This window comes from Squalius cephalus (genome assembly GCF_949319135.1).
Source record: "Squalius cephalus genome assembly, chromosome: 23".
NCBI lineage: Eukaryota > Metazoa > Chordata > Actinopteri > Cypriniformes > Leuciscidae > Squalius > Squalius cephalus.
Genome location: NC_137144.1, coordinates 11,571,481 through 11,599,213, shown reverse-complemented (window position 1 = coordinate 11,599,213; position 27,733 = coordinate 11,571,481). Strand labels below are relative to the sequence as shown.

At 39.6% G+C, this 27,733-nt stretch overlaps 1 protein-coding gene across 1 annotated transcript in view; it reads right to left on the bottom strand.

Moving 5' to 3' along the window:
- LOC307151640 (uncharacterized protein) overlaps positions 1 to 27,733 on the bottom strand; it is a 124,663-nt gene that overhangs the window by 71,128 nt on the left and 25,802 nt on the right. Inside the window, exons 31-43 of the mRNA XM_079859754.1 lie at positions 27,600 to 27,701; positions 26,083 to 26,226; positions 25,492 to 25,569; positions 25,236 to 25,383; positions 22,590 to 22,739; positions 22,409 to 22,481; positions 22,141 to 22,320; positions 20,248 to 20,258; positions 18,163 to 18,342; positions 2,599 to 2,788; positions 2,348 to 2,486; positions 2,127 to 2,260; positions 1,235 to 1,388 (exon numbers count right to left, since the gene is read on the bottom strand). Of these exons, the coding sequence (XP_079715880.1) occupies positions 1,235 to 1,388; positions 2,127 to 2,260; positions 2,348 to 2,486; positions 2,599 to 2,788; positions 18,163 to 18,342; positions 20,248 to 20,258; positions 22,141 to 22,320; positions 22,409 to 22,481; positions 22,590 to 22,739; positions 25,236 to 25,383; positions 25,492 to 25,569; positions 26,083 to 26,226; positions 27,600 to 27,701 (1,683 nt within the window). The remainder of the gene's footprint in view (positions 1 to 1,234; positions 1,389 to 2,126; positions 2,261 to 2,347; positions 2,487 to 2,598; positions 2,789 to 18,162; positions 18,343 to 20,247; positions 20,259 to 22,140; positions 22,321 to 22,408; positions 22,482 to 22,589; positions 22,740 to 25,235; positions 25,384 to 25,491; positions 25,570 to 26,082; positions 26,227 to 27,599; positions 27,702 to 27,733) is intronic.

Genomic DNA, 27,733 nt, shown 5'->3' with positions numbered 1-27,733 from the left:
GCATCCATGCTCAGCTTTTTCTGAAATGTGAACTCTTGTAATAAACCAGTCTGAGCTACAGCAGCAGGACAGCCCAGAGCCCACTCAAGCTCAACTCAACAGATGCTATTATCCCAGCGAGTTCACCAAGGAAGAGTGCTATATGGCAATATCACCTTTGCCCATCCTCACGAAAAATGTTTACACGAACACCTCCCAGCTGAATGCACTGGAGGAGGAACTGATGGAAGTGTTATAAAAACACCGGCTTTTAAACCCATCAAACCTCCAGTCCTCTCCCTTGCGGCCACATTCTGCATAAGACCCCCAGCTGGAGAGAGGGCATCCTTTAAAAGTGAAGTAGTTGCATTATCTCACCATGACCAACACATTCAGGGCCCCTCAGTAGACATTACAGAGGAGCATGCTGAACAACGACATTGCTCTGGACCAGATAAGAAAGCAGATCACCTCATCTCACTGCAGCTTCACACTTTCACTTAACATCAGTCTATCCTCTGGACCTAAGCCCCAGAGGAACATACTGAACAACAGCATTGCTCTGGACCAGATAAGATAGTGGATTGCATCATCTCATCACGACTCACGCTCTTAACGTTAGTCCGTACTCTGTACTTAAGCTCCTGCAAAAGCAGGATGTAAGCATTAAGCAGGGTTCTCCTAAAGAAGCGAGCAGAGATAAACTGCACCCGTTGTAATCTCCAAGCCTAAAAAGCTGGAGAGGGCGATAGACCTCTTTAATTCCTCCATAGAAAAAACACCTGCAAGACCATGAAGGCAGACCCCAAAATCAGCGTAAACTGAATGGGGGAGAGCCTAGGAAGAGAGGGGTAATGACTACTCCTTCAGCCCTCACAGACCCCCAGTGAGGGATACATCTCCTGAAAGCTGCTGACTAAGACCTCGCCTTTGTAACTTCTCTACTACCGCCTCACCGGCAGTCTGTAAAGGTCAGAGTGTGACATCAGAGCATCAATAAGAACGTTTTTTGAATTTTCCTTGTCACAGATGCCTCTCTGTAGCAATTATAGCAACCACTGAATGACCAATGCACAGTCCCTCCTCACGTGAATAGTTTACCTACACGGGACATACTGAACCAGATTCCTCCATGATCTCCACAACTGACACAGTGAGGAGTTCCTTCAAAAGGGAACTCGCGGTTATGGTAAGGGGTGTGACATTTCCCAAACATGCTCGAAGCATGTTTTTTTTTTTTATTATAAAATCTTACATGTAAAGACACACTGACTCCTCCAGCAGACTCTCCAAAGATGGTCACCAATCCAGGGTCGCCCCCAAAGCTGTGGATGTTCTCCTGAACCCAATGAAGGGCAGCCACCTGGTCCAGAAGACCATAGTTTCCTGGCGCATGTTCATCTCCTGTGCTAAAGGGCAGAATATAATCATACAACTCCATCAAGAGACCTTAGACCTCAATTGCACTGAAACTATTAAACTAAACAATCAGAGATTCTAAAGCTTCACAATCATGAACTTGTAGGACTTTATAGCCATTCAAGTCTGAAGTCCAAAAACACATGGCCTTCTGAATGCAAACCAAACCTAAACCTTTATAATGTTTGATGTGTCATCTTTTAATGTTACTCCAACACCTGGACAGGTAAAATGAGAAAAAGTACTTCAATATATTGGCAGTGATATTATTTAGAACTACACAGAAAAGTTTGTTGATAATCTGACATGAACTGTCCCATAAATGTCGTTTATTGTGCTCAAATAGCACTAAAAATGCATATTTTTTCAGGCAGGACCAGCCAATGCACATGTGCAGTCCCAAGGTGCATCTCAAATCACTGACTGTTTCTACAGCAACTGTGACACAATAACTTTATCAATTTATCAATCTATCAGTCTTTTATTTAGAAGGCGGGACTTATTCCAAAATACTGCACATTCAACTTTCTCCCATTCATAGTAATATGAGTGTACAGTCTTTCTATAAATATAGTCTTTGCACTCATGGAAGTTACATTCATGTTTTAGCATGTTCATTTTCTATCATGTAGCTAAAGGTTGTTAGCACATTTATAGCATGTTTTAGATTTAGTTGAAACTATTATGGATTTTATTAGATCTTTATGTTGGTAACAATTAGTTTTTACCTGAAAAATCCAAGTAGATCAAGCCTGTATTGAATCAGGACCACAACTACATCTTGATAGGCAGCCAAAACATGTCCGTCAAACATAGAAGCAGAGAACGTCGAAAAACCTCCACCATGGATCCAAACCATAACCTTTTGCAACATTAAAATACTATTAAAATGCATAAAATACATATAATATTAAAATACATAAACATCAACCAAATAATTTATACTTACAGGCAACTTGTCATTAGCTCCAGGTTTAGAAGGTGTGTAGACGTTGAGGTAAAGACAGTCCTCTGCTGAATCAGGAACCTCTATATTCATAGATAAATTGCCCACCAAGTTTTCAATTGTCTGCTTATCCTGCAGACACCTGGGACAGACACAGAGTAACACAAGTCTCACCACTTGATCTCCAGTGTAAAATCTAGGACCTGAAGCAAATGCATTGATCTACAGGTGGATTAGCTTTGATTTATTCTCACATGAGCGGCTGTTTTGTAGCATCTCTCACTCCGACCCATTTCTCTGCAGGTTGGGGTGGAGCGAGTCTCAATGAACCCACGGGTGGCTTGGCAAACGGAATGCCCAGGTAAGAATGGACAACTGTGTCTTTTCCTTTTGCTTTCATGTGTGATCCTTTAAGGGCTCCATATTTGGTTTGCAGGACAGGTCCTGTGTAATTAATTAAAAAAAGAGAGAGAAAATAAAGTAATTTTTTTTAATTACTTTAAAGGAATGAATTGGCTTAATTGCCTAAATAATCCCTTTTCACTTTGGAATATTATTCCTAATTATATTTTCTCTAAAGTTGGTGGCCTGAATTTCCTCATACTTTGTAATAATGTTACAAAGATTCCAGTCAAACCTTCTAATTTCTATAAACAGGTGCTCTTCACTTGGTCCCTAATATACAAACACAACTTTTCTCCGCACAGATATTACTTCTTGTTGAACAGCTTTTTAGCTCACAGGGCAAACTTTATAACTATTTAGATTTTTTTAACAGAAATATAAAATTCCTATAACTGCTAATGAATATGCTATTGTTTTCAATGCTATTCCCTCTGGGGTGTCTTTTCTGTTGCAGGGTTCAACATTTCCATGGCCATGTACTTACTCTTTGAACCTAACTGACACAAAGATCGGAAATATATGCTTTTCTGTAGAGCAACAAAAAAATATATAATTATAAAATCAGAGCTCCATACTATGGAATTACTTTTGTGCCAATAATAATGAACGTACCTTTTCAAGAAACTAATGAAAATATAAATTGAAACTAAATAAAATATCTTTGAAACTGAAAAAGAATAAATCGCAGGCAAATATTTTGACTTCGTTTTTAATACACTGCATGTTACTGTTTTCTCATCTTTCTTTTGCTGATCTGAACTTACAAATGCGCTTCCAGAGTTTTCATTTATGCTTCTGAAGTTTTCGTTCGCCATTCTGGCACATAGCTCTCGTGGGGGCGGGGCTAGCAGCAGTGTGTTCTCATTGGCTACTGAGTTTTTGATTGACAGCTTCTTGACCTGGAAGTGAAGACGTCAGTGTTGTGTTTACATGTGTGGATGTGAACGTCTGTAAGCGCAATTGTCTATTTCATTTTAGTGATATTAAGTTATGTTTGTTTTTGAATTTTATCTGTATTTACCTGCTGCTACTACTTTGTCGACAGAAGCTTTTAGGAGCGCAAGAGATCTATTCAGTCTATTCGGGTGTAATAGTACAATAAAGTACTGTATATAATACTGAAAATATTGTATAATGTCTAATGTTTTCGGAGAATATTTGTTTATTCCTGATGATTCTTCTGCATGTTAGGTTGTGCGGTTAAAATTTAAAGAGAATACTAGTATATACTGTACGTATGTGATATATTCAGCCGTCAAGAAAGTTTTACTTCAACCAGGTTATCAAGGTTGGCAACCATGGCCATCACACTACTCATTGTTAGCATATGCATTTACACCATCAAAATTAATGATCACTTAAATAAGAGGAATTTAAACAATATGAAAATTACAATTGCGGCTTGCTGTCAGATATTACAGACCTCAAAGGGCATTTCATTACATATTTCACACAAAGAATGTTCTTGTTGCCATTTTTTTTATCATGCTGATAATTGTACTTAGTTATTTTATTTAGTTAATATTATCTTCTAACCTTTAAAATTGTAAATATATTTATTTTCAACAGTTTAAATTGTGACTTATAAATTAAAGTAATTTGATACTCTTCTAGAGAGAGATAATGACAATTTCTTATGTAATACCATATTGGAATAATATTGTAGAGAATTTCCCATGGGAGAAAGGATGGTCTCGGCTCAGCGCTCTTGGATTGCTCCTGTCTGCCCTGCTGCTCCGTTGCATTGGTTTGCGTCTGTAAGCTTCGTATCTTTCTGTTTTAATCATTATTTACTATCATTCCTTGTTATTTATACTGCTAAATATAACTTAATCAACATCACACATTAACCTGACATCACTAGCTTCAATCTAAATCGTTATTGCTAGCACAACACGCTTGTAATTCACTAGCCTGTTAGAGTGCCATCCGTGCCCTCTTTATTTATTATTTATTCTCTAGCGCGCCCGCGCCTTCCGTTCGCTTTTTATTTATTTATTTATTCTCTAGCGCGCTCACGCCTTCCGTGCGCTCTTTATTTATTTTTTTTTTCTCTCGCGCCTTTTACGAGTTCATCAAAAAAAACAACTGTGGTGAGTATCAGTCAACAAACATGTGAGTCATGTCATCTTCTCCTCTTATTGTCACCTGCACCTCGTGTAACATGTATAGCATAGCCTTCTCTGCCAGCACAGGTTTTACATGTGATAAATGCAGGGAGATAGTCAGGCTGGCGGAGAAGATTTCAGAACTAGAGACACGCATCCAAACTTTAATCGAGGTTAATTGTAAGAGTGCAAGGGCTTTAGATACTGCTTTGGATGCGACTAGCTTAGTGAACTCTGTACATTGGTCAGTTCCGGCTGAAGTAGAGCCCGTGCAGCAGGGCAATTGGGTGACGGTGAGACGCTATAGTCGCGAGACAAAACACCGCTCTTCCATTCTGATTACAACATCAAACAGATTCTCCCCTCAGTGAAACACCCACTGAGAATCCTGTTGATTGTGCCCTAGTTATTGGCGATTCTATTACACGGAACGTGAAAATAGAGACACCAGCCACCATAGTCACATGTTTGCCGGGAGCCAGAGCGCCTGACATCAAAGCAAATTTAAAAGTGCTGGCTAATGCTAATCCTAAATTCTCTAAAATTATTATTCACGTCGGCACTAATGATGTTAGACTCCGCCAGTCGAAGATCACAAAAATTAACATTAAAGAGGTGTGTGAACTTGCAAGTACAATGTCAGGGACTGTAATTTGCTCTGGCCCCCTTCCTGTTCGCCGGAGTGATGAGATAGTTAGTAGATTGTAGGGATGGCGAAAACTAAACATTTTCTTGACCGACCACCGAGCCTCATTAGCCGGTTGAAACCGGTTAACCGATTAGTTTAAAATATGCTACGCTATTTGAAATAACAGCCATTTCAAGCCGCGCCTGCAATTTCGCAACTCTGTCACATCTCTCTGCCGCTCTGCCTCCCGCTCACACACACACTTCCGCCCTTCCACTCACGTCACTTTTTTAAAATCCCCTACAGCGCGAAACATGAGTCCCGCAAACGCGGCGCCGAGGAGCTTGTATGTAATCGGAGGACAAATGGCTCCTTAGTTTTGAAATGGTTTGGGTACAAGGTGATCGCGTAGAAAATAAAGGCGTTTGTCTAGCTCATTTGAAACATTGCCGCGGCTCATTTAAGAAAATGACAGCTCCGAAGAGATGCCGCTTTAGTTTGAGGTAGTGCTAACAATAATAAAGAAAGATGATGATCATCATCACCTTACATCATAAATGATGTGCTACTACTGTATTTAAGCACTGTATCACACAAGTTGCAACTTACATCTGAGCCATTCTTTTTGGTGAAATGGTCCCACACACTACTTTTCTTTGCACGCTTCATCCTGTCGTCTGCCCTGGCTCTAACCTCGAGTGTTTTAGCCTGTAGCCTTTACTTTTCACAAACCTTGTGAGCGCGCGAACCCAAACGCTGTGACCTCGCGGCAAATGTTTTTATTGGTTTATTAAGTACAAACAGGCGAGTTATGAAAAATTGAGTGTGAGGGATTTGTTCACTTCACACAAAAAGATCTTGGAATGAGATGGATAACTGTAGTAGCGTTTAGTCCACTGTCTATAATAGCCTAATTTAGAGATCACTTTTTCTTTTTCTTTTTTTACTGACTACCGACAACTTTGATCGGTTAACGTTGATACGGTCAACCATCGGTCAAACGGTCATCGGTTAACATCCCTAGTAGATTGTCCTCACTCAATGGCTGGCTGTCGAGGTGGTGTCTGCAAAATAATATAGAATTCATAGACAATTGGAAAAGTTTTTGGGGCAGACCTGACCTGTTGAAAAGAGATGGTATTCATCCCTCCTTCATGTTTGAGCTCTAAGACTATGTGCCATATTACTAGAGAGAAGAGCAGCACCATCCCAGGTGCTGCTCTTCTCTCTAGTAATATGGCACATAGTCTTAGAGCTCAAACATGACAATCTGGGCCTCAGGTCAGGAAGCAGACAGACTGTCTAAACCGACTGTCTGCTAGCTGTCTCACATCACCAAGGTCAGATAAATCCCATCACATAGAGCCTCTTTCACCTAGCTATCATCATATAGAGACTGTGTCTGTTCCCTGAATTAGGACATACAAGAAACTCCTAAACCCATTCAAGGGTAAAAGTTTAATTGATGTTCAACAAATAAAAAACAGATATAATACGGATGAACAAATGATAAAGCTCGGGTTGCTGAATATTCGATCCCTTACTTCAAAAGCAATCATTGTTAATGATATGATTACAGACTAAAATCTAGATGTGCTGTGTTTGACAGAAACCTGGCTAAAACCAGACAATTATATTACTTTAAATGAGTCCACCCCGTAAGATTACTGTTATAAACATGAACCTCGTCTGAAAGGCAAAGGGGGAGGTGTTGCTGTAATTTATAGTAATATCTTCAGAATTACTGAGAAGTCTTGTTTTAAATATAATTCTTTTGAAGTGTTGTTGCTAAATGTAACACTATCTAGTGTAAATGATAAATCACGTTTAACATTTGTGCTGGCTACTGTATACAGGCCACCAGGGCACCATAAAGACTTTATCAAAGAATTTGCTGATTTTCTATCAGAGTTAGTATTGGCTGCAGATAAAGTCCTAATTGTTGGTGATTTTAATATACATGTAGATAACGAAAAAGATGCATTGGGATTGGCATTTAAAGACATTCTGAACTCTATTGGAGTTAGACAACACGTGTCAGTCAATGTTGATGCCGTTGAAATTCTGCAGCAGAGAGATGACATCTCAGATCATTATTTAGTCTTGTGTAAACTTAGCCATTTAGCCAACATTTAGCCAAGGCTGCAAAGTCGACTCTGTGTTACAAATATGTTAGACCTATCACTTCTGCCACTAAAGATTGCTTTATTAATGATCTTCCTGATCAGTTTCATCATCTCAGCATCCCAGATAGCTTAGAAGGAGCGCAACTGGAAGAAAACAAAACTAAAGGTATTTCGCATTTCATGGAAAGAGAGCTCGATTGCATACAGAGGCCTTAAAAGCTGCTAGATCTGCTTATTTTTCAAACCTATTAGAAGAAAATAAACAAAACCCTAGGTGTTTATTTGAAATAGTGGCTAAACTAACGAAAAATAAATCTTCAACCCCATACGTTTCCAAGCAGCACAGCAGTAATGACTTTATGAACTTCTTTACTAACCAGATTGATAATATCAGGGAGAAAATTATAACTATGCAACCGTCTTAAAAATTTGATTCATTCGTTGCTATAGGAGAGGAAGAATTTACTAAACTCGTTAAATCATCTAAATCGACAACATGTATGTTAGACCCTATACCAACTAAGCTACTGAAAGAGTTGCTTCCAGAGGTCACATATCCTCTTCTTAATATCATTTGATCATCTTTGTCACTAGGATATGTACCGAAAACTTTTAAGCTGGCTATGATTAAACCGCTTGTTAAAAAAACGCAACTTGATCCTACAGAATTAGTCAATTACAGGCCGATCTCGAATCTACCTTTTCTGTCAAAGATACTAGAAAAGGCAGTATCTTCACAACTGTGTTCCTTTTTAGAAAGAAATGATATCTGCGAGGATTTCCAGTCAGGATTTAGACCGTACCATAGTACTGAGACAGCTCTCATTAGAGTCACAAATGATTTGCTCCTATCATCCGATCGTGGTTGTATCTAGCTATTAGTGTTACTCGATCTTAGTGCTGCATTTGATACTATCGACCACAACATTCTTTTAAATAGACTCGAAAATTATGTTGGCATTAGTGGAATTGCATTAGCATGGTTTAAATCATACTTATCTGACCGTTATCAGTTTGTAGCAGTAAATGAAGAGATGTCTTATCGATCACAAGTTCAGTATGACGTACCACAAGGCTCAGTACTAGGACCGCTGCTTTTCACTCTGTACATGCTACCCTTAGGAGATATCACTAGGAAGCATGGCATTAGTTTTCACTGTTATGCTGATGATACTCAGCTCTATATTTCTTCACGCCCAGACGAAACTTACCAATTAAAAAAATTAATGGAATGCATAGCTGATATAAAAAATTGGATGACTAGTAATTTCCTACTACTTAATTCTGGAAAAAACAGAGATTCTAATTATTGGACAAAAAACGTCCTCACATAATAACCTAGAATACTGTCTAACACTTGATAGCTGCTCTGTTAAGTCTTCATCGTTGGTTAGGAACCTGGGTGTGCTCTTTGATACCAATCTTTCATTTGAAAGTCACGTGTCTAGTATCTGGAAAACCACATTTTTCCATCTTAAAAATATATCTAAATTACACCATATGCTCTCATTGACAAATGCGGAACAATTAGTTCATGCGTTCATGACATCAAGACTAGATTATTGTAATGCTCTAATGGGTGGTTGCCATGCACGCTTAATAAACAAATTACAGCTGGTCCAAAACGCAGCAGCTCGAGTTCAACCGGGAACACTTCCCATAAATCCTGATGTACTCGTTACATCATAAGAAGAATGGCGTCTACGCTAATATTAGTCTCTCTGTTTATACCGAGGTTTACCGCAGTCCGTCGAATCCAGGCCGTATCCAGATCTGATGAAGGACCAACGCCTGGACGCGAAGACAACGCAGTCCTGAAGTGTCAACTAGTCTCTCCTCCTCTGCCGGATCCAGGTCGTATCCAGATCCGATGAAGGACCAGCGCCTGGATGCGACGACAATGCAGTACTGAAGTGTCAACCAGTCTCTCCGTTTACTGAAGTGAGGTGGACCCCGGCCGTATCCAGATCAGATGATGGATATGCACCTGGACCTAACTATGACGCATCCTGAAGTGCCAGCCTCATCAGCCCTGTGAAGGCCTCATCGACACGACCAATCTGACTTCTGACCTGTAACGCTGCCTGGATCATAATCATACACTGTTCGCTCGTTGGCCAGAGGAGAACAGGCCCCCGACTGAGCCTGGGTTCTCCCAAGGTTTTTTTCACCATTCTGTCACCTGATGGAGTTTTGGTTCCTTGCCACTGTTGCCTTGGCTTTTGGCTTGCTTAGTTGGGGACATTTAATATTCAACAATATTATTGATCTGCCTTATTATGGGTGGACGATGATGCAATTTTCTTCTAGAAACAAACTTTGTTGTATTATTTTCATGTTATCAATGTGAAGCTGCTTTGATACAATCTGTATTGTAAAAAGCGCTATATAAATAAAGGTGACTTGACTTGACTTGCTTTGTCTGCCCCCTGCTGGTGAGGTCGACTAACAGCTATGGAGATTATCAATCGGCAATCTACTGATATTCCTGCAGTTCTCGGATGTCAAATGTTGAATTTTCTGTCGAATTTGAACTGAATTTGTGGAAGCGAATTTGTAAAGCGAAATAAAATAGACCGAAAATTGCCTGTCGAATATTATAGGTTGTATTTTTAAACATAATTAATATTTTGGAAGTGAAATCTGAAAGGTGAATATGGATTATTGAATTTTTAATAATGAAAATGTGTGTGAAATGTTTTGAATTGAAATATTCACAGCTTAAACATACAACCATGTTGAATTCCAGCCCATAAAAATGCAAGCCCCAAAAAATACAATGCATTAAAATGCAAGCAGGGTTAATGCAATGCATATTTTTTCAATTAGTGCAATTTAACAAGCTTTTTTGTTTCAAAAATATTTGTCATTATTTTACTTCCATAAACGTTGAAGTGAATTGCTGTTTTTGTCATTCTTCTGAGGATGATGTTATTCACTTGTTTTGACAATTTACCCAAACAGAGACATTTTGGTCAGATTTGTTAAATGTTTATCCAATCTATTTTGTAAAGACTTTTCTTTCTGTTTTAAAGGTGTTTTCTTTGGATTGTTTGACTACTCAAAAGAGAACACCAAACACCTAAAAGCTCACACCAAACTATTACATAATTGTAATGTTCTTATTAATAGCTGCTAAACTCCTTACCTCTTTTTTGTTAAATAGTCAGTTTCAAGGGATTCTGATGATCATCTGATGATAACAAATCTGCCAATTTGCCGATGACACCACACTTTAAAAAAAAAAAAAAAAGTAACCTTGATCACATCAAAGTTTTCTCTAAAGCTTCTGAATTCTTTGAATTTTGACAAATGTAAACTGCTTCCTTTAAAGCAACACCAAATAACTTTTCCACTTCGGTCCCCCTAAAGGTTGGAAGGGGAATTGTCCATTACCACTGTCGTAAATAATTTAACCTACCTCAGCCTACTGTCGCACACACGCTCGCTGTTTATCCAGCACCGGCTTTGGAATGAATGATGTCCACAGACAAGGTAGAGTATGTTGCATGATTTTATGAAAGTATGATGTATTGCGACATCAGAAACGAAGAAAAACGAAATAATGACTATTGTAACGCTGGCCGTAAATCAAGTCAAATTTGTAGTTTCTTATGTCTCATTCGAACTACAGAAACACTACCCGATCTGGCAAACTTGCATAGTGCGGTTATAGCAGATATAGGGCAGCAAAGCGAATGCAGAAGTGCCTTTCGCCCTGTTACGACTTGATGAACCACTGAAACGATTTTGGAAACATTATTTTAAGGTAAAAAATAATCTTTAGTGTTGCTTTAAAGTCTTGCTCTGCCCCTCCCTGCACAATATTCCTGTTAAAGCTGCAGTAGGGAGTTTTTAGAAAACGTTGACTTAGCCTGAAAATTTGAACAAGCACAACTTGCAGGTCACTCCCCCTTGCTCTCTGCTGCGCTACAGCCCTCCCACCACAGCTCCTCCCCACAACGGAGCCTGCCGTGAACGTGCAGGCTAGTAAGCAGGGCCACCGATGACGGCGGATAAACAGTTATGGCACATTCACTGGTAGGGACGAAACATCAACAATATGCTTTACACTGACTATGGCCTGCCCATACTTTGACTACAAACTTGGTCCTCAAATCATTACGTATTTTGTAATACATTATTCCAGCTTATTCACTGTATCCCCCAGTTAGATAAGTCTGCTGGGAAGATGGCGCCGCTGTGTTTGGCATGTCACTTGCTCCTCTGTTTTTTCATATTTGTTTTTGCTACCGTCTCGTCGTTTATTGTTTATGATTGCACTACGCTGCTGGAATTACGTTTTACAACTAATCGCCTCCTAAATGCCCAGTCCTTCAAACCACCACCGCCACTGTTGACATCAATTCCTCCTTTCCTGAGACGCACTGTCTGTCTGCTACCAGGCAGTAAGCGCCGCAGAAGACACGGTCGGAGACACGGAGGCTGAGGACTCACCTGGATTCTCCGTCGCCGAGGAGTGGAGATCGATCAGGACTTGGCAGTGCTGTAAGATCGCGGGAGTGCTACCGGTGGCTTCGGCCGGTTGGCTTCGACACTGGCATTCCATTTCCGTGTCCCCGCCGCGTAAAAACATCCACCCGGAGCTGCGTCCAAGGAAATCTCCGTCCAATTCCACTGTGACATCGCCGCCTGTCAACTCGACTACGTTCCGCATGGCACTTTGTAACACCAGATCGCTCAATAACAAAACATTTGTCCTCAATGATGTCATCTCCTCTCACAATCTGGATTTGCTTTTCCTCACCGAAACCTGGTTACTCACAGGTGACGTCAGTACCTTCTCGGAACTCCTCCCCTCTGGCTATCTTTACCTAAACACCCCGAGGCAAACGGGTAGGGGCGGAGGGATAGCTACCACACACAGAAGTGCCGCCAGCTGTCCACTAGAGGGTATTCCAGCTTTGAGTTACAAGCATTTGTGCTCACATTGCCCTGTCCTATTTTATATGCAGTAATTTATCGGCCGCCTAAATTAAATAGGGATTTCTTAAATGAGTTCTCAGAGTTTCTGACAGAGTTTCTGGCAAAGTTTGACAATATTCTAATCTGTGGTGACTTTAACATTCATGTTTTCTGCCCCTCTGATAAACCTGCTCACGATTTTAAGGCACTTTTAGATTCATTGGATTTGACCCAGTGCATATCCTGTCCCACCCATAGGTTAGGTCACACTCTTGACCTTATCATCTCTCGTGGGGTGACAGTGTCAATTTGTGAGGTCCTGGATTTTCCCATCTCTGACCACTCTCTCATACGGTTTGACATCTGTGCTGTTCCTCCTGCACCCACGTCCACTGCCCCCCATCGTCGTCGCATCATTACCTCATCTACAGTTGATGACTTTGTTGCTGCCTTCTCTGTTTCTGATCTCACCTCTACTGCTGAATTAGCATCGCCTCTATGTCCTGACCTTTTCCTCTCCTCCTTCCAAACCATCTGCTCCCAGATTATGGACTCTGTTGCGCCCTACAAGGTAAAGATGACCAAAGGTCCATTGGACCCCTGGCTAAATGATACAACTTGGTCCCTCAGGCGTAAGTGTAGACAGGCCGAGCGAAAATGGAAGAAGGATAGACTGCAGGTGTCACTGGAGATGTTTAGAGACAGTCTTGTGTCTGTTGCTTTGAATGATGTATCTGAAAATACATGCAATGCATTCAAACAATACTTTTTGGACAAGGTTTTGTCTGTTAGGCAAACCATTACACAAGCCCCTGCTGTTGCCATGTCCTCCTGAGCGGTGCAATGTGTGCTGGAGAACTTTGAGGCAGTTACTCTTGCGGACCTCAAAAAAGCTGTCCATGAGTTGAAGCCTACCACCTGCCCTCTTGATGCTGTTCCTGCCAGGATTTTGAAGGAGGCTATTGACACCATAGGTCCCTTCCTTGTCTCCTTCATAAACAGCTGTCTTAGTTTGGGAACTGTTCCCACTGCTCTCAAACACACCATTGTCAGACCGCTGCTCAAGAAACCCAACCTTGATCCCTCCATACTGTCCAACTTCCGCCCAATATCTCACTTGTCATTTCTGTCTAAATTGATGGAGAAGCTTTTTTTGTCCCAGCTTCAGTCTCACCTCCAACTGCACGTCATTGCTGATAAATTTCAGTCCGGTTTCAGGTCTAGACATAGCACCGAATCAGCGTTACTGAGGGTCAATAATGACATTCTTGGAGCCCTGGACAGTAAAAGCTCTGTGGTTTTGGTGTTACTGGACCTGACCACTGCATTTGACACCGTGGATCATGCCATCATCATCTCCCGTCTTCAACATGCTATCGGTCTGCAGGGCGCGGTGCTCAATTGGTTCTCTTCATATCTCACTAACAGAACTTTTTCAGTAATGCTTAATGACTTTTCCTCCTCAGCTGCCCCCGTGTCATCCGGTGTGCCTCAAGGATCCATTCTTGGTCCTATTCTGTTTTCACTTTATATGCTGCCACTTGGTCAACTCATCTCCAATCACAATGTTCAATTTCATTTCTATGCAGACGACCTCCAGATCTACCTTCCTGTGATTCTGAGCAATCGTTCTGCCCTGGACCCTCTCCATAAATGCCTTCAGGACATCAAACAGTGGCTTTCGCAGAATTTCCTTCATCTGAATGAAGGAAAGACTAAGTACATCCTGTTCAGCCTGGACTCACCCAACAGTTCTCTCAGTTTTGGTCCTCTAACACCTCAGTTTGCACCCACTGTGTGTAACCTGGGTGTTATTTTTGACAAAAGTTTGCAGTATGACAAAAAGATTAGTGCAGTTGTGAGGGCGAGCTTTTACCAGCTAAGGCTCCTCAGTAAGGTAAAACCATTCTTGTCAAGAGCTGACCTTGAAAAAGCCATTCATGCCTTCATCAGCTCGAGGATAGACTACTGCAATGCCCTCTACACTGGACTTAATCAATCACTCCTCAATCGGCTTCAACTGGTACAAAACGCGGCAGCACGCCTTCTCTGCAACACCTCCAAACGCTCACACATCACACCAGTCCTCCGCTCGCTCCACTGGCTCACGGTGCGGTTTAGGGTGGAGTATAAGATCCTGCTGTTTGTGTTTAAGGCCATCAATGGTCTGGCCCCGGCCTACCTCGCTGAATTAGTAACGGTCTACCAACCAGTCAGAACTCTGCGCTCCTCTGAACACACCTCTCTGGTCATTCCCAAGTTCAAATATAAAAAGTTTGGAGGCCGGTCATTTGCAGTCCAGGGCCCAAAGCTGTGGAACGCACTTCAAGCACACTTATGAAGCATTACCGTGTTGAGTGTTTTCAAATCACAGTTGAAAACACATCTATTCAGACAAGCTTTTAAAGGAGAACTCCGGTCAGTTTTAACATTGAGCTCATTTTTTTGTCAATTTGGAGTGCTCTCAATACAGAGAACAACGACAAAAATCGGTGTTGCCTACACCGTGTTATCCTCTTTTTAAAATTTGCACCCTGTTGACTTCAATGGGGCAATATTTAAACCTGCTTTTAGCCTCTTAACATCCTTGATGTGTCATTACAAGTGCACAGGTCATGTGAGTGATTCCTTCAGAGTGAACACGAGTGAATCTGACTGCAGTAGATGTGAAAGAAATGGATAAAAATTATGTTATTTCAGCCAGCGCAAATACCTGTATTTACATCCTGTTTTCGGTTGAAGTCCAAAGTAGTCGATTGTCGAGTTCACGCGCGTAGGTTTAGTTACCAATGATCACGCGCGTGAACTCGGCAATCGACTACTTTGGACTTCAACCGAAAACAGGATGTAAATACAGGTATTTGCGCTGGCTGAAATAACATCATTTTTATCCATTTCTTTCACATCTACTGCAGACAGATTCACTCGTGTTCACTCTGAAGGAATCACTCACATGACCTGTGCACTTGTAATGACACATCAAGGATGTTAAGAGGCTAAAAGCAGGTTTAAATATTGCCCCATTGAAGTCAACAGGGTGCAAATTTTAAAAAGAGGATAACACGGTGTAGGCAACACCGATTTTTGTCGTTGTTCTCTGTATTGACAGCACTCCAAATTGACAAAAAAATTAGCTCAATGTTAAAATTGACCGGAGTTCTCCTTTAACACGTAGCTTCCGATTCGACTGCTATTTTTTATGTACATTTATGTTTTTATATATTGTTGTTTATTGATGTTTTTATTGGAAAGCGCCTTGTGCACCTTCTGGCTGTTGTAAGGCATTCTACAAATAAAATTTGATTGATTGATTAATTGAATACATGTAATTTAACTTTATAATGTTGCACTCTTTCTATGAGTTATAAATAGCTAGTAAGATAATATAACGGTAACTAACGTTACAGTAAGTAATTATTCTAGCGATATGTAATGCTAAATAAGGTTTGCTAGTACATTAATTCAGCAACATGACAAGCCAGTGAATTAGCAGGTTTCAATTGTTGCTGTGCATAGTGCGTGACAATTTATCTGTATGTTATGCGGCTAGAGTTTTGACACTGAGTCAATGGGCTCCGACGGGTTTGTTTATCGTCATCGGTCTTTTTCCGTTTAGCCTACCTGTCTTTGTTGTATGAGCAGGTGCCACTCGAGAAATTGGCAGTTTTGGTTGTTTGTCCTCCCATTAGCACAGCTGCGGCACACCGGCAATCTTGATTTTGAACGACGGTACGCGCTGTGCAAGAGAGGGGTGTGATCAGCGCATACACGAGTTTGATTGACACTGCTAAGACATTCCTTCTGGCTCTGATTGGTTGTTTCTGACCGGGAGCGGTGTATTACTGCAAATGGCAATAGGACCACTGGGAGGAGCCAGAGGAGCTTGATTTTTTTCACAGATTATCTGTCTCATATTCTACTGTCAGGAAATAATGACAGTTTTAACAAATATGTAAAAAATACATTTTTACAAAAGTTACTACTGCAGCTTTAAGTCTCAAGTGAGTTATTTCGGCACTGTCATTTGCAAAGATGACAATGCGAGGGAAAAACAAAACTTTGATCTGGTAATTGCTAAGGCTAAGAAAAAGTTAAATTCCTGGCTCTAAAGAGACTTAAGCCGCGAAATTACCTGGAACAATTTGTCCCAGGAACTTTTTTCCCCCAGACCTGTTGCTGTCTGCGTTTCCACCGCGGTCTAAAGTACCGTGACGATTAGGCAAATTAGTCTGGTGATGTAGGACTGCGCGCTACTTTACAGTTCCTGATGGATTTCATCCTCTGAATTTAAGCTTAATAAAGCCTGAACCTCGTCGTCAGTCTATCGGTCGTATTTTTTAAACTCCATTGTTGTATGAATAGCAAACAACTCTTACTGCACGCAACGCAACCGATTTAAAAAAATGGTGGGTAAAATAAAATCATAGACAGTATATAAACTGGACACAGCGACCCCATAGGTTTCAACTGAGAAAAGTGAAGTCAATTAGAAGCTCTCACTTCCTGATGGTTGAGCATATTGCGCAGACTCAAACTGAGCTTGACGACATAGATGTGACGTGAGCAACCCGTCTGTCTTCTAGTAGCTGTGCCAAGAGAAATCTGAATCATTCCCTTCCGAAACTTGCAGAGACGGAGAGTGTGAGTAGGAGGTGTCCATGAGCTTGGAGTAGGAGCAACTTTTGCTAAGTATTCTGATTAATTACTTTGTCATTTTGCCTCCACGTCCCCCCGATTGCCCGTGAGCTTCTCCTCCTGTCCATTCGGTAATTTCTCTACTGTGCGACAAAGAGTCGCGTGGTTATGACGCAATCGTTAGCCTATTTTTACAAAAACTGCATCTACACCGCCATAACGTAAGATACAAGGTAATGGAGCCTTTTATACATTTTCGTGTTTCTTTAGAAATAAATAATGGACAAATGGAGTCTTTAAGCGCCTCAGATGTAAAGTTATTCGCTGTCAAAGTGACGCCAAAATTAATGGGAGTCAATGGAATGCTAACAGCAGGTGATGGTCCGCTAATCAATGGCGGCGCCCGGGGAAGCTTCAATATTTTATGAAACCCTGCCCCCCTGAATAAAATGCTGCGTGGAGTCAACCAATCAAAATGCTGCGTGGAGTCAACCAATCAGCATGTTCAGCGCCCAAGTCCCACCCCTGAAAGTTCCTGAACTTTGAAAAAGCACTACCTTGCAAGCAGGGACTTTCGAAGGGGAAAATATTTAAATGCAGGCATTTAATTTACAAACACAATTTTAATCTCCAGTTATTTTATTTGGAATAACCAAGATTAGTTTTTCCAAATTGATTTAATAATGATATTATTTTGGTTTCTCAACTTGTAAACACAAATGGTCATTTGATTTCTTATTCTGAATTCCTAACTAAATATTGTATTCTTGTCACCCCACACAATACCCCATTACCGTTTATTAAACTAATGTAACATGCGTTCTATTGGCGTGGTCTGTGCGCATGCATGTCCGTTTACTTTGACGTAAACCCGTGAAAGCACGATTGCTTCAACGCTTGTAAATGCCATTATCTTAGCTTGACAAGAAAACGGGTAGCGTACTGTTGTGCAAGTAAACGCACTCATTATGACACATTAATCTGACTTACCATCCTCTGCTTTCACAGTGTTTTGAAGAGTCAGTGCGATCAGCAAGCAGAGTGAAAGCACGACAGACTCCCTCATCCCCATGCCGTGTACAGTCAGTCTCAGTCCCGCTGCAGAATGAGCGTTCACAAGCACAAGTGTAACTGCGTGATCTGGCCACACTTTGAACTTTGCAATGGGAACTGTGGTTGCCAGATTTTATTTAAAAACCACGATTTTAAACTGAAGCGATAAACTTAAAATTAATGTAATATTTTGATCTTCAGCTCTTTGAGGATCACTATTTTCAGGAGTATTTGGGTTTCATGGACGTGAATTTATGTTATTCATAAATGTGACACAGTTTGGCTGTTTTTAGAAAAATCAAATACACAAATTTGTGTTGCTAATTATTTGTAGCCTATTATTTTGTATTGTAGTTAATAATACGGTATTGCATTGTAACTAACAAGAACCCAGGGCCCACTAGGCAAACTCCAATGTGGCCTCAAGATGATTTAAAACAACTTTAATCTTAACAGACATAAGAGAATTGGACATTGTGCAACTATATGCATTTGTCTCCAGATATGTGACATGTAGAAAGATCAGAGCAAAGGCTGTAGAGCAGAAGATGTCAGAGCTGCCACATGACAGAATAATACCAGATCAACCTCCCTTCACCAATGTGGGGGTAGACTACTTTGGACCGTTTGAAGTCAGGCAAGGTACATGTAGAAGTAATGAAAAAATATATGGTGTATTGTTTACCTGTCTAACAACAAGAGCTGTGCATATTGAAGTTGCACATACACTGGACACAAACTCATGTTTAAATGTCATCCGATGCTTTGTGAGCAGGAGAGGTCAGGTGTCAATCATGAGAAGTGACAATGGTATTAATTTCATAGGTGCTGAGATTGAACTGCCCAAAGCCATTTAACAATGGAACCAATCAAAAGTGTAAATTATTCTCATGTAAAAGGGAATACAGTGGATATTACTCTCAGTGAAAAATCCTGAGATCTGTGCTTAAAGAACAAACATTCACTGATGAGAGCTTGCATATGCCTGTGTGAAGTAGCAGCATTAATAAATAACAGACCACTACAACAGATGATCCCACAGATCTTGAACCCTTGACACCTAATCACCTGTTATTAATAAAAAGGCAACCAGCCTTACCTCCTGGACTTTTAAAAAAAATATGCACGTCGCAAATGGAAGCAAATTCAGTATCCTGTGACCTGTTCTGGAAGCGATGCGTGAATATTTACCTTTGCTTCAGGAACATCAAATGGACTCAGGTAGGGCCTAAAGAAAAATCTTTCTGTTGGAGATTTCATCCTGATAATAGACTACTCTTCCCCAAGAAATTCATGGGTCTTTGGAAGAATCATGAAAGTGTTCAGGTAAGATGCGTATTGGTTAAAAATAAGACCTGTTGATAAGTGCTAAGTCTGTGAAATGGACTGTTCACTAACTCACATACACTCTGTTTATTACACACGCAGGGACGTGCAGCAGCACACAAACTAGCCAAAAAATAAAAGGATTACAATGTAAAAGATTATTATTGAGTACATGGGTGATTCTCCAACTAGGAGCACTTTTGGCACTGTGAGCTTATGGAAAATTCACTCTTAAAACAATCTTTCTAGCTTCATTAATTTGTCTAACACAATATAACAGTGGACAGTTTTAGAATTCCATGGAATATTATTATTTTTAACAGTTTTTCTGAAGAGCGCTTTCAAAGATGGTCATTTCCACCACTTTTCAATTTATGTATTTTATTACAATATAATATTGTAAAACTGATTATTGTTACGAAGTGGAGGACGCAGTAAGATCCAATTGCTGCTTTATTAGAATAATCAACAGGCAGGGTAAATCAGGGGCAGACAGAACAATGGAGATGATCTCAGAACAGAAACAGATAACAGGCAAGGGTCGAGGCAGGCGGCAGGAATCACAGTCCAATGAACAATCCGGGTCAAGACAGGCAGCAGAAGAATCAGAAGTCGGTATAAACAATCCAAGGTCAGTAACAGTTCAGCAAACACAGGGAAAACGCTCAGAAATTGTACGCCGGGGCAATGCAATACTTCGCAGTGAACTGAAGAGTGACAGAGGTTTATATGGGTGTATGTGAATGAGCTGCAGGTGTATGTGCAATCAGTCCCAGGTAAGCGGCATGATGGGAAGTTGAGTTTGTGATGTGATCAGTCTGGTGTGGAGTGCCCTCTGGTGACTCTCAGAGGCACTCCAGCTGGTGATCGTTACAATTATATAAGATTATGTATCAGTCAACAACATCAGTGGCTACCTAATCATGTAACAAAATAAATCTTAATACTTCATGAACTTAATGCATTATTATTTAAAGTTGCTAAATGCCACGAGTTGCCTACAGCATTTCATTTTTGCTCAGGTCTATGTTTATTATAAGTCACTCACACATATATTGTAAGTAATGAACTATTAATACTTGATTTAAAATACATTTAGATCCACATCATTGGTTATTCTTATTTTTTTTCTTAAAAACTGTAGTGGTGGAAATGACGGTTTATGGTGGAAAGATTGTTTCTGTTTATTTTTACTTAAATTGCCAGTCCAAAATATTTTTAACCATGTATTTTATTATTTAACATATATGAGTTAAACAGTGTACCTAATAGTTTTAAAAATAATGATTACAAATGATATGCAAATTATATGAACCCGCTCAAAACATTCATATAAATATAGATAAATAAAAATAAATAACTCACAAATAAATCAAAGTCAAAAAAGCCATTTTTTTATTTGTAATAGTTTGCATGTTTATATATGATACAGTTTGTATATATTACCCCAAATTTCAAAATAATTCCCTTTAATTTCCATAATTCTCATTAAGTTTCCAACTTGGAATATTTACAAAAAAAAATAAAAAAATATATATGATACAGTTTGTATAAATTACCACAAATTTCCAGTGAATTCCCTTTAATTCCCATTAAGTTTCCAACTTGAAATATTTACAAAATTCTTCCCATAGAAAGTTTCTGGAAATTTACCGGAAATTTGCATCCCTAGTTCTGACCCCATTTTTTATCATTAAGTGTCTTGATTATCAAATTGGATACGAATGCCATTCCATGTTGACTTCAATTCCAAGTTTTCTTCTAATTTTAATGACAATTTAACAAAGCACTGTGCCTAAAACTGCAATTTTATACATTTGTGCTGTTGCAACTATATTGATTTTATTTGAAATATTATGTAATTTAAGCTGCTTATGTTGGCTGCTAACTATTTGAATCATATTTCAAAGCATTTGTGGAAACATGCTAATTTATATGTCAAAATTTATCCTATTTACTTCAATTTCTCAATTCCCAATGGATAAAATCAAGTTCAAGTTTTTCCTTGTTCAATGTCCTGATTCACTGATTCACAAATGGGTTGCGAATGCTGTTTCATGTTGACTTCAATTCTAAAACTGTAATTTATACATTTGTGCTGTTCTTTAATTTCCTTATTTTTAAGTTTGTAATTATATTGAAAGTAAAAACATGTTGTCAATAATTTTATGTGTATCAAAACAGCTTAATTAGTGAGTCAAGTGTCCGGTACGGGTGATGTTAATCTGCTTATTTGGCAATATTGTCAATAGTTGGATTATTGTCATCTATTTAAATTTGCCAAAGTCTCGAAGCGCAAATTCATGACTAGTTTGCACCTCGTTGCATTCAAATTCAGGGAGGTTTGCAGCTTTAGCCTTCGTTTGTTCTCAATAAAATGGAGGAAAATCTTAAATGTTGTCCTGCTTTTATTTTTTATGTGCCAAACAGATTAGTTAAAGTTACTCAAATTCAAACTTTAGCATCAATGCTAATTGGATTTTCTCAGGTTATCTATTTAAATTCTTAAAATCACAGTCATTTTTTTGTTATTCATACATTCAAGTGCTTTGTGTTCATTTTTGACAAGATAAAGATTTTTTTTTTTACAGTTCTAAGTGCTCTCTTTTCTCTCGGACTTGTCGTATTAGATTTGGAACCGCCTTGGTAATGAACCATGAGTGTTTTCCCTTCAGGTTCTTGCCGGGTTTCTGTTCCAGTCCAATGCCGAGATACTCGGCCTCATCCTCATATTCAGGCCAGTGTGTCAGACCCGGACCATTCGGAGACCTGCCGAAAAATAGACATATTAGAGTGCAGAAACAATATACTTTGTTCTTCTACACACAGAGAGAGAAAATCAGGACGGATATTTTACCCAGTGTGTGCAAAGTTCCCCCAGTAGGCCATCACAGTCCTGCATAGCTCTTCCTCTTCCTTTGTGAAAGGAGCTAAAAGGGTTGAACCATTAAATGATGTTTTACTACTTATTTAAAACCCTTTCAGAAAATGTCAGTGTTGGTAAAGAATGCATTTGTTTTTGCAATCACGAGTCTTACCGGTTGCTTTGAGATGAGCTTTAGCAAAGCAGGTTCCCTGAATAAAGAAAAGTTCATCCGCATGGTCAACTCCAACAAAGCTGGGTCTTTTCTTCTGGATCATACTGGGAGGATGCTGGAACTCGTACAGGTAAACCGGCGCTCCTGAGCCTAAAATCACAACAGGGTTCCTTGGTTTTACAAACATTATTACTCACAGAGTAGTTCACTGTGATTTTGGGGAGCAAAAGGATCATGTAAACATGCACAACTCTCTCTCTCTCTCTCTCTCTCTAATTCAGTTCAATGATTAGGCTGCATTCTGAAATGATTAACATGAGGGCTTAAAATGTTGTCCATGCGGACAAGCACATGATGGCCCCTCAGGTCTGGGAGGAAGTGTTTGAGTGCTCAAAACACCGACATCATTTCCATGCCAGAAGGATGCCATGCCATGCTCCTCAGAGGTGGCGAGCATCCCAGTGCCGCTATGCCGGAGACCACCGCGCCCCGAAGCACACAAGATGGCGGGGTTGCCAGAACAGCCCCCTTAGGGCACCGTATATGAGGTGGGAAACGTCTTCCCTCGGAAGGGTGTACCCTCTGAAGCCTGACTTGGCCTACTTATGGTAAAATGGATCTAAGGACCGTTATTATCTCTAAGTATGGATTTTAGAAAGGGCACGAAGCACTCGGCGCGTGCCCTTATAGTATTTCAAACAGGCATATAAAGCCTGACAAATATTTCATTTCATTTCTCAAAATTAAATGCAGTTTCAATAAACAATCAGACAAGTATACATGGTCTGAATGACATTTTTTCAATATTCATATTTGAATACAAAGAATCATTGCTTGCAAACACATATTAGTTGTTATAATAGGAACAAGAGAAAAGGTTTCTTTTACTCCTTCAGCTCAGTTCCCTCCGCATTATAGATATATTGCGGACTCATAACCTATGCGATGCCGATCCGAGCCGTAGATTCTTTAATGCATCCAGAATACGCGCTGCCTCAGCAAACCGCAATTTAAGCTTTCTTGCTTTTTATTTAGTTCAAGAGGAAAGCCAACAGGGGCGGAGCTAAAACTCCTGAAAGTGCATTCTTTTCTACACGTTGGGAATTTTATGAAAGAACACTTTTTCTTTTATGAGAGCTGACATACATGCTCCGCTCCCAAACAACACTGTAATCGCATGTATGCCCACTCGTAATGTAGTGAGGGCAGGGAGGGACACACGATTCAAAATGCTGCTTGCTTTACATCCTGGAGACTGGTGTGGCGAGTCTTCAGTTTCTCCCGTTTCGATACTAACAACATCCAGTTCCTCAGAACTGGGTAGCTGCAGTATCGGTGATTCACTCGAGGACGGAAGAAACCGCAATGCGTGCTTCACACCCTGAGATGAGACACTGGACCTGGCAGGTGAAGACAGAGAAAGGGCGAAGCCCGTCTCTAACCCCTCTGCCAGATCCATTTGCGAAGCAAACGACTCTGCCTCGGCCAGAGGAAGGCGAGCCGAGGCGGGAGTGTAGCATTCTCAATGGTAGCCGTTCTCACAATGCCCCTTGAGGGCTGACTGAGCGTGCTGCGCACCCAACAAATAACACACAGACATGTGTAAATATTCATATAACTAAATATTCTAGGGGCCATGAAAATATTGTGAAAATGATCAAAAATTCTGGCGGTGGCTGGCAACTTTACGGGTGATGTAACGAGGGCAGGGATGAACACACTTCCTGAAATGCTGTTTGTTTGCCATTATTACATTTTTTTTTAAGGGTGAAAAAACTCCTGCCTAACAATTTTCTACAGACAGACAAAAAACACCAGAGACATGGATTTCACATAGAGCGCTTGCTGAAGACACAGAAGCTAGTGACTGTTTGTTCCAGGTGTGCTTTATAGTTTCCTGGTCGATGACGTCACGCCATTGGACTAATTTCATAGGTGCTTCACGACGCAATCACGCAGAGGCGTTCCCACAGCGTCTCGACGCAGCTCGAGTTCCCTTGAAAGGGAACTAACTTTTTCCTTGACATTGACGGAATTTTCCGTAATTTATGACACAACACTTTCGGTGGATTGACGGAAATTTACGGCTTTCTGTGTTTTTTTACTGTTATACGGTCGGGGGCGCTATCACGCATCTCTTGAAAGAGTACAGAATCTCCTGATCAAAACACAGACGAAGAAGAAGCAGAAACAAGTGACAGAAAATTTCTTATGCACATGTGAAAATAACGTGATGTTCTATGTTTAGATCATCGTTCTGATTCTGATCTGACTGACAAAAATGCGATTTTCTTTTTTTAGCTGTTTGTTCAAAATGTTTTTTTTGTATGACATTTAACCACATTCAAGTGTTGATAAAAACATAATGCATGAAGCTAGAATTAGTTTTTTTAAAGCAGAGGTTTTTTTTTGAACATTTTTCATGTCAAATATTTATACAACTAAATATTCTGGGGACCATGAAAATGTTGTGAAAATGATAAAAAATGCTGGTGGTGGCTGGCAACTTAAAAAAAATAAAAAACAACACTGGCAGGAAAAGAGTTAAATGACTCTGCAAATATGATGAAACTCTTTAACTATATACAGTGTTTACACAGTTACAATAGTTAAATATGAATGAATCAGTAAATTATTGCTTCTCACCGCTGTGGTATTTTGCCAGTTGGAGGGCGGGGATATTAAAAAGCACATCCCCCATCATCTCTCTATAAATGTCTCTGATTTGAATGGGGTCGTTTGTGTCGCCCAGGTACTCATTTGCCACCAGGTCAATTATCCATCGATCCATGGGCTAAAGGGAATTGAGTTCAAAGCACAGAATTCAAAGAACAAAAAGTGAAGAAAGATTTGAACTATTAACTGAGAGGTTAAAATTACATAATGTAAATGTGCAACTTACGTCAGGCCAATTCAGGGTCAAGGCTTTTTTGGCTTGCTCTTTATCCATCCCATCAATCCATCCAGGACCCAAAAAATACTAAGGCGAAATAACATTCAACTTTATGCATAAAAAAAACCTAAAATATGAATATATTATAAATGCATCTGAGATCTTTGTGTGTGTGTTGATTTCATACAGTTGATACCTTTTATTTTCAACAAGCGTTTTGATTAGCTTGAATTTGTGAATGAATGTTCTATTTTTTAAAGATCTTTAAAACAAAAATACAGTAGCATAATAGGGGAACTTTAGGGTTAAAAAAGGCATTTATCAACATTTATTCCAACTGATGTAACCTGAACTATCCCTGTCTAAAACTACTTAAGAATTTCAGCCTTTGAATAACACTTTTTGTTTCATTTTTGATGTTAAAAAAAAAAAAAAGAGTCAAATTGAAGTAAATCAAACCAAGTGAAAGATGCACCTGCATACAAAAAATAATACCACTATCCTGTGTATACTAATGCATTTTCTGTTGATTTCTTTATTGATATAATAGCTGTTTGGAGTGTGATATTGAATATAATAATAAATGTAATATTTACTCACTGTAGGCAGTAAATAGCCAAACTCATCATCAGTGATACCAGTGATGAGAGGAACTTTACTGAACTCTTGTTTCCGAATGATCTCCTCTACAGGCTTGGGAAGGAAATGAGAATCCACAGCAACACTGAAGTGCATCATCTCGAACTATGAACACAGTTTCAGTTTATAGTTTGAGTATATATTTCAGTTTATCATAATTGCTTGTCAGTACATTTGGCAATACACTTCAAACCATATTTCAAAGTCAATAGGTTTAGAAAATTGGATATAAAGATGTATTTAAACTAAAGCACTCTTTAGTTCAACAAACTGCATTAAATATAAATTTAAACTGATACTTTTTTTAAAATCTAAATGGTAAATAACATGCAATTAAGTGTCTGAAAACAAATGAATTATCATAAATGACAAACTTTTTCACAAGTGATCTTTTTGCTTTACACTGAATGATTTCAAAAACATTTTTCTTAAAGGGATAGTTCACCCAAAAATGAAAATTAGCCCATGATTTACTCACCCTCAATTCATCCTAGGTGTATAAATATCATCCTAGGTGTATAAATATATAAGTAAAAGTAAAATAATCGGTTTGTTGATAGACACACTCTTCTTAATGCTAATGGTGAGGAATTACAGTTGCAACATCTCATAATGTACCTCAAACTGAGTAGCGTATCACTGAGAAACGTCCTGCTCGAGCCGTCTTTGCGATGGAGGTTTGGGTTTAATAACTAGTTCTTCCAGTGTTTCATCATCGGACTCGAGCTCGGATTGATATGGTAAAATTGACGTCATTGTTTGTTACTGTCTTTAGTTTATGGTGTACAATCCCTGAGCTGACGTTCAGTTATTGCAATGGGCGTTTTTGTTTTCGACACGCGTGCTGTATGCGTTAGACCAGTGGTTCTCAACCTCTCCTGCAGGGACCCCCTGACAGGCCATGTTTCTGTTTTAACCCTGAAATGGCACACCTGATTCAATTAATGAGTAGTTATTAGAGTAGGAAGAGTAGGAATTAGTCAATTAATCAATTAGTCAACTACTCATTAAGCCTTTATTTAATTGAATCAGGTGTGCCATTTCAGGGTTAAAACAGAAACATGGCCTGTCAGGGGGTCCCTGCAGGAGAGGTTGAGAACCACTGCGTTAGACCAATCACAACAGACTGAGCTGCCAGGCCAATCAGAGCAGAGTAGCTCGCGAAAAGAGGGATCATCTGACGAGTCGTTTGAGAATCGTTGAAAAATGTGGTGATGTGCAAATGTATATTATGAGAAAATTAAACAGTTTTTTTTACCTTTGATGCATGTAAACCTGTTGTAGGAGACTCCAAAACAACATTAGGAAACTTTAAAATAGCATAATAGGGGCACTTTAATATTACGCTGATTATATTAGTCTGAAAGAAGAATGTCATATACACCTAGGATGGCTTGAGGGTGAGTAAATCATGGGGTAATTTTCATTTATGGGTGAACTATCCCTTTAATGGCTTATTTTTATGAAAAATCTCACACCTTTTTGGAACATTCCAGAACTTCCTCCTCAGACCAGCCCATGATGCAGTCAACGATCTTTGATGAACTGCTACTGTCACAGTTGCATGATTTGGCAGCATTCTGCAATGATCATCAACATGAGGACGTTAGAA